The 6,659-nt window shown below is 38.7% G+C and overlaps 1 protein-coding gene across 1 annotated transcript; it reads right to left on the bottom strand.

Moving 5' to 3' along the window:
* Positions 1-253: 253 nt before the first annotated feature.
* Positions 254-4,102, bottom strand: gdf10a (growth differentiation factor 10a). The gene is made up of 3 exons (XM_057342070.1): positions 3,555-4,102; positions 2,009-2,916; positions 254-1,662 (listed from the first exon to the last, which is right to left on the bottom strand). The coding sequence occupies exons 1-3, from the start codon at positions 3,793-3,795 to the stop codon at positions 1,471-1,473; spliced, it is 1,341 nt and encodes a 446-aa protein (XP_057198053.1). The 5' UTR covers positions 3,796-4,102; the 3' UTR covers positions 254-1,470.
* Positions 4,103-6,659: the final 2,557 nt, after the last annotated feature.

The raw sequence follows: 6,659 nt of genomic DNA, 5'->3' as shown, positions 1-6,659 counted from the left end.
GGCTTGGTGGGATTTAGAGTTTATGTCAAATTAACTTCGAGTTGGGTGACATCATCTATTGAAATAAGAGGTGAACTTCCTGCACTTTGAGACCTGATGCTCTTGAAGTTGGTTAAAGGTGGGAACTGGGGGTTGGAGATGTCTTTGATGTTCAGGTGGAGAAACAGTATACTAGCCGTGGAGAGAATTTTTATCCTTTTATTTAATTGTATTCAAATCATTATAACACTGTAAAAATAGTTGGTTCAAGTTAAAAAAATAAGTTACCTTGTTGCCTAAAATTTTTGAGTTAAAAATATTAGTCAACAGTTTGCATCAAATTCATTGAGTCAACTTATATTTTTAATCTGAATTAACTAAAAAAATTGAGGCAACCAGGGAACTTATTTTTTGAAAAACAACAAAAAAAATTCACAGTGAATTGACACACAGTTTTACACTAAAACAATATATATTTATGTTGCCGAAAACAAACACGCATGGTGGCTTATATATTTTATTCTACTTATAAGACAAGTTTTCATAATTTAAAACACACATTTACAAAAATACAGTCTCTAAAATATAATATATTGAATCCAAGTCAACAACTGCTCCATACACATTAAGACACTTGGCCCAAACACTCCTTGCATATGGCACCAATCCAAACACTATCATGTAGAAAATGTGTCAGAAAACAAGACGGTCTATTCACTGTAACTCGCTGAGAGAACAAAGGAATCTTGTGTAATATCTCTTAAAATAAAACAAACACACAGGCAACTCACCGGCGCAAGGCATTTATGACCTCAGCCATTAACTGCAAGATGTTCTCTGGAAACGTTCCAAAACGAAATTGTTGTTTCTTTTCCTCAAAGTTAGTTTTGCTTCAAAACTAAGATCAGATTAGATTTTAAGTTGAACTACCAGACTGCTTTGCAGTCATTCTAATAGCTTTTGCAAATGCTTAATGAAAAAAGGTTCACATTTTTATATTTTTAGACTTTAAAATGAAGCCATACAACATGACTTTGTAGGGTCAACTTGTAACTACATCCAGCATTAAGAAAAACAGTATAGAATTCGTCCATCTAATTTACATTTCATTGAAATTCAATAGTTCTGGTAATACGAAACCTTATGTTACATTTCATATGCTATAAAACCTTGTTGTACATCCAGTATTTTACAAGTGTAAGTATAGCCGTCACATGTCATGGCGATGACAGCAAATATAAGCAATTATAAGTGCTCATGTTACTCATCTAGCACAAAGAGAAATATTTACAACACATCCCTCATGGATAAAAAGAGGAAATTAAAATATTACAGAAAGGAAGGTTTAATACATACGATGAGTAAGATGCAGTCCTTAAAATGTAATCTCACCGTGTGCACTTTCTAACAAGTGCGTACTACAGACAATATGCCTCAAATCTGGTGTCAAAACCACAACAGTGTCTCTCTTGTGACTATTCCACTGTCAGTCTATCTACAAGCACAAGTCTCCACGGACATGTTTGGGTAGATCTTCAATACAATGTTTTTGCTCTCATCCAGAAATAGCACAGCAAGAGATTTCATCTTCTCAGGGACGCAGCAGGGCTCTGGGATCCCTGGAATTATACCAACCGCTTTGACTATGCTCTGGATGGCTGCATGGTTGGAGGGTCGGACCACCTGAAATAGACAGAAAACAGAATAAAGGTACGTTATATGCAACTTTTTGTTTTCCTTAATGGAGCAGAGACAATTATGTTCTAACAAAAAAAGTTCAATTTTAAAGTAGGAAAGTAAGAAAATGTGTCCAAAGTGTGTTTAAAACCCCCATTAAGCACACAATTACTTTACTGTAATTACACATAAAGTTGGTGTGCTTCAGTTGTGCTGGAACTGAAAGGTTTTCTGAAGGGATTCTTTGTTTAAAATCTCTGGCTACAGAAAGGGTTTTAACCATAGTCGTTTTTAAATATTTCAACATGTCGAAACTATTCGCATTCACTGCCACGCTGTGGGCTCCTCTGACCTTTGGTATGGGAAATTCACACGTTCCGGCACAGTAAAAGGCATCGAAAGACTTGGGCGACAGGACCCATTCGTTCCATCCGATATCTGCAAAGTCCACCTTCAGGTATCTCCTGGAACAGCCCTGAGGTTCTTTCCACTGCCTTCTCCGAGCTTTCTTCATGGTTTTCTCATCAAACTTGAGAACCTGAGACTTGCTGAATCCATCACTGGGCTCCTGGCCTTTTCTCCGACGCTCTTTTTTAAACGCCTTTGGCTTGAGGGCAAAGTAAGCGCTTTCCCACATATCATGCTGTTTGAAGCTGTTGTACTCCACCTCCGGGAGCTCATTGTTCTCAATCGGATCGGGAAAATCTATGTCCAGTTCACGCTTCACGCGTAGGTCAGGTGAAGCGTGTGGAGATTGAGTCGGCTGGTGGTCTGTGAGGAAAGGGTCATATCTTTGCAGACTCAGGGCCACGCTGTTGGGCTCTGATATGGCCAGGTCATTCGCATACACCAGCAAGTATGGCAGGCTTGAGGGTGAGAGCTGGTCCTGATACCTTTGATACTTGTCTCCATAATCCAGCTCCACTGTGATCAAAAGATGATTCTTATCTCGGGCCTCTTTTATAATGACAGACACATCCTTGGTCAGCCAGGCTCCACGTCTGTGAGGAACCACGGTAATGTTTCCGAGCAACGATCCTGCAGCGGAGCCAGATGAGGGAGAGCGAAAAAGAAGTTGAAAAGAAGGCAGATGATTGTAGTTCTTGTTGCGACAAGAAGGGTTCTTAAAGCGCTGGCAGAACCAGGACCTCTGGCGTGGCCGTTTGTCAAAGAAGAAGTGAAATGTAGACATGAGAATCACCTCGGACCCCTGAAGGGAAGTAAGATTCAGCCGGTACAAGACCCTCTGCTCCACATTCTCTGCAGAGATATGAGAGAAACTGCTGAGTTACATATTAATTATGAAAATGGGCTTAAACAACAGGCTTTTTGTTCCGTGTCTATGGGTTTGGAGACAGCACGAGGAAGTAAGGAGACATGGAACTTCTACACCAGAGTTATGGAAATGTTTATTTAGGCTCCCCTAAGAATTAGAACATTTAACAATGCGTGTCTTTTGATCGATTAAATGCTTTAACATACATCAAGGCTTCAATAAACTTAAGATGGTATTGTTTCATAAGAATAACATTATAATGCACTGACAAGCAAAACTATTTAAATGCCAAAATAATGGCAAAATAGCCTTCTACTTAAATTCTATAATAATTAACCTCAGTTTTTATCTATGATATTTATAGATTGTATGAAGTGAATTTAAATTTCCGAATAGACATAAAATCACAGTTTGTCTTATACAGGCAATGAAAAACGTGTTCAGCTTCTATCCACAAAAAGAATTGTTGTCACTTTCAAGCATGCAAAGTCATTTCATACGACACATTTAGTTTAAAATAACTCTTACAGCCCTCCTTTTTTAGTACTGTAGGTATTAAATGTTGCATACTTAAAAATAGCACGTCACACGTGCACTATTTTAAACAATTTAACCTACTTACCAGGTTTTGCTTTAAAACTTCTCACAGTATTCTCATCTTTAAGTCCATTAAGTTGAACGATGTACTTCTCGTACAGCATAAACATGTGTTGCGCGAGCGCGTCAGTGGCCGTGAGCGCGTCCATCGGGATGTCCAGCACATCGCTGTCGCGCGCAGTTCTCTCAGCAGCGTCTGATGCTTTACTTACGGATCCAACCCACAACAGTAACAGGTGCGTCAAAACGATCGTTTTAAATGTCATGATGAAAACAAAAGCAAGACTTTCCAAAATATTGAATTCCGTGTAGATTATGAAAACCGCTGGAAATGGTTAAAGTACACTGAGGGTTTCCAATACGATAAAAATCAACCTTGGAAAAGCGTTTTCCAGTGATGCTAAAGTAGTTTTTCTCGTCTTTCTAACGCAGTGCAAAACGAAAAGGATACGATCTCTAGCAGTCTCGTGCATAACGTGTAATACATGACTTATTTCTTCTGACCACCACAATCCACGGAACACACATAAGCTGAGTGAGGTGCTGACGTATCCGACCATCAGCCAACGGGAGCTGCTGCTACATTACACCCGATTCAGCAGGAGGCCGAGAGGAGGACCAACCAAGCAGCATGCACACTGAAGTCTGGGAATACGTTGGAATTAAACGATGCTGAGGTATTCTACTGTTGTTTTTTCTTTTCACAAACATGCCCTCAAGCATGCTTTCTGACCCATACGCCCACTCTTCTCTTCTCTTCTCTTCTCTTCTCTTCTCTTCTCTTCTCTTCTCTTCTCTTCTCTTCTCTTCTCTTCTCTTCTCTTCTCTTCTCTTCTCTTCTCTTCTCTTCTCTTCTCTTCTCTTCTCTTTGCATGTACGCATAATTACGCAAAGCTACTTTGAAAGAGTTTTCAATATTAGTGAGTGCCTTTACTTACTTTTATTCTAGTGATTTCATTCAATACGTGCAGCACACTGGGGAACGACCCTGTCACTTCTGTTTTTTTGTGTGAAGTGTCTGCAGCGCCATGCCAACAATGCTGGTTCTGTGAAAGCCCGGGGCTCCAGTGGAGAGGCCGTAACAAGCTCGGCCGTTTGGGTCACTGCGTGCCATTAAACACCTCCTGTGGCCCCTGAAGACCCCACTGGAGACCTCCTTTTTACTTCACACTTGAATGTGTCCCTAAATCTGTATTAAAAATCTGACGTTCCTGCCCACTAGGACACTGTTACTGAGTGAATCGCAGGATAAATCGAGTAGGAGGGGAAATACCTCTGCTCTGCTTTGTTTCCAGAGCTCTTTTTATTGCTACACTGCTATTAAGCTTCAGAATCCTACACCGCTTTTAAATGAATAAAAACAGAACAAGGGCGAAAGAATTCAAATTAACTCTGGTTCACAGAAGACCTTTGATTATTGAATGTGGCTGACCAGTTGGATCTCTAAGTTGGACTGGAGAGAGAGTGAGAGAGAGATAGAGAGCTATTCTGTCTTATACCGCTGGTCTTGGATAATGACCATGATTCTTTAATGAACAAGCTAACTAAGAATTGATGCTAATAAGGTCTTGTTTAGAGGGTTGCCAACAAATTCTCTTAATATGTTTGTCCCTTATTATAAAACAGCTAGTGGTCCTGTGGTTTTGTAAAGCACACTGTTTTCTTGTCTGCCTTCCCCTCCATTTATATAGGGGCTTGCTGCAGAAGAAACAAATCTTTTGCATTTCTTTTCAATCTTTTAGTAAACTAATTGGTTGAAATGTGTAAAAACAAAATAAAAAAGTCAGGTTTTTGAAACAGAAACCTCATTACTTTTTCAAGATTTTTATCTCATTATTGACATATATGAGGTTTCTGCTCACAGATTGCTCTCAAAATCTTTAACCCACATTGAAAATCAGTGACTCATATTAAAAACGACAACAAGAAACAATTTGGGACTCCAAGATGGCAAGCAGTTCAATTGCTGTTCCTTCTCTCACACTGTCCTCATGCTGGAAGTTATTTGTTCTCCTCATTTGAGTTAATTTTGTTTTGGTTTTGGCTTGCTCTCATACCGCAAATAACCATGATATACAATATTTTAATGGATTGTCATAAAATATAATGTGGGGAACCACTCCTAAACGAATGGATTGGTTATTTAATATGGGTGGCAAAAACAAATAGTGTTGCTAAACTCAATTGCCAATACATAAACAGTTTATGTGGTTTAATTCATAAATGGCAGATGGGTCTTTCAGTTCCTGAGGCTGTTTTTGCTATAAGTTAAAATGAGGGGAGAAGGTGGTCAAACCTGAAATCACATTAATGTTATTCCAGTGAAAAATGCCACATTTTGATAGGCTTGTCATGACATTAGCATGTCACATTTGCATGAAAATGTCTTTAGGTATAATGAGATTCATCTGCTGAATCCTTGAGCCCCTAAAGGAAAAAATGTGTATTTGTCTACTTCTGATATCTACAAAATTATGAAAAACACTTAAATAAAAATACATAGACAGCAGCACCTTTTATCGATCTATTTATTTATTTATATTCTTTTCTTTTATTTATTTTTGAGAATGATAAAGTGGTTGCTAATATTTAAAATAGGGGGCATTTCCGGATATTCCCTCCCATTTGCACATCACTTTTCCTCGGCATCAGGACAAAGGTGTATCTTAGGAAACCATCTATAACTGTCAGTATCTGCAAGGAATGTTTAAAAGGAAAGTATTATTTCCCTTTCCCTGTTTGTGTTGGCTATATGGCAACTCAAGTGAAATACAATTATCCATGCAGTGCCTTGAGTGATCAATCACTTCAAGAAATTTTACAGTTCTGGTGCTTTTGGAACAGCACAATATCAACGTGCCAATCTCACCAAATGGCCCTAATGGCAACGTGCATCTGTTCTGGCTTCAGTCACTGCAGCGTATACCTGCAAGATAACAGAGTAAACGTGTTTGAAAGCAATGTTTGTTAGACTGTTCATCTCTGTCAAAGCTCTGGATGTTCTATTCTGTAAATGCTTGATCTGAAACACAATACTTAGCATATTCCTAAAAATGAATTTTGAAAAGTCTTGCCGTTGTAGTCTCATAATTGTTTAAGAATGATAAAGTTCAAATTTGCTTTTCCTGGA

The sequence above is a fragment of the Triplophysa rosa genome, linkage group LG9 (genome assembly GCF_024868665.1).
Source record: "Triplophysa rosa linkage group LG9, Trosa_1v2, whole genome shotgun sequence".
NCBI classification, from domain to species: Eukaryota; Metazoa; Chordata; class Actinopteri; order Cypriniformes; family Nemacheilidae; genus Triplophysa; species Triplophysa rosa.
The sequence above is the reverse complement of the archived record's forward strand: the minus strand, read 5'-3'. Positions and strand labels throughout refer to the sequence as shown.

Coding starts and splice junctions, on each gene's coding strand:
- gdf10a (XM_057342070.1), bottom strand. CDS start 3,795: ATGACATTTAAAACGATCGTTTTGACGCACCTGTTACTGTTGTGGGTT. Junction 2,917..3,554: donor AAGTTTTAAAGCAAAACCTG/GTAAGTAGGTTA, acceptor ATATCTCTGCAG/AGAATGTGGAGCAGAGGGTC. Junction 1,663..2,008: donor GTGAATTTCCCATACCAAAG/GTCAGAGGAGCC, acceptor TGTCTATTTCAG/GTGGTCCGACCCTCCAACCA.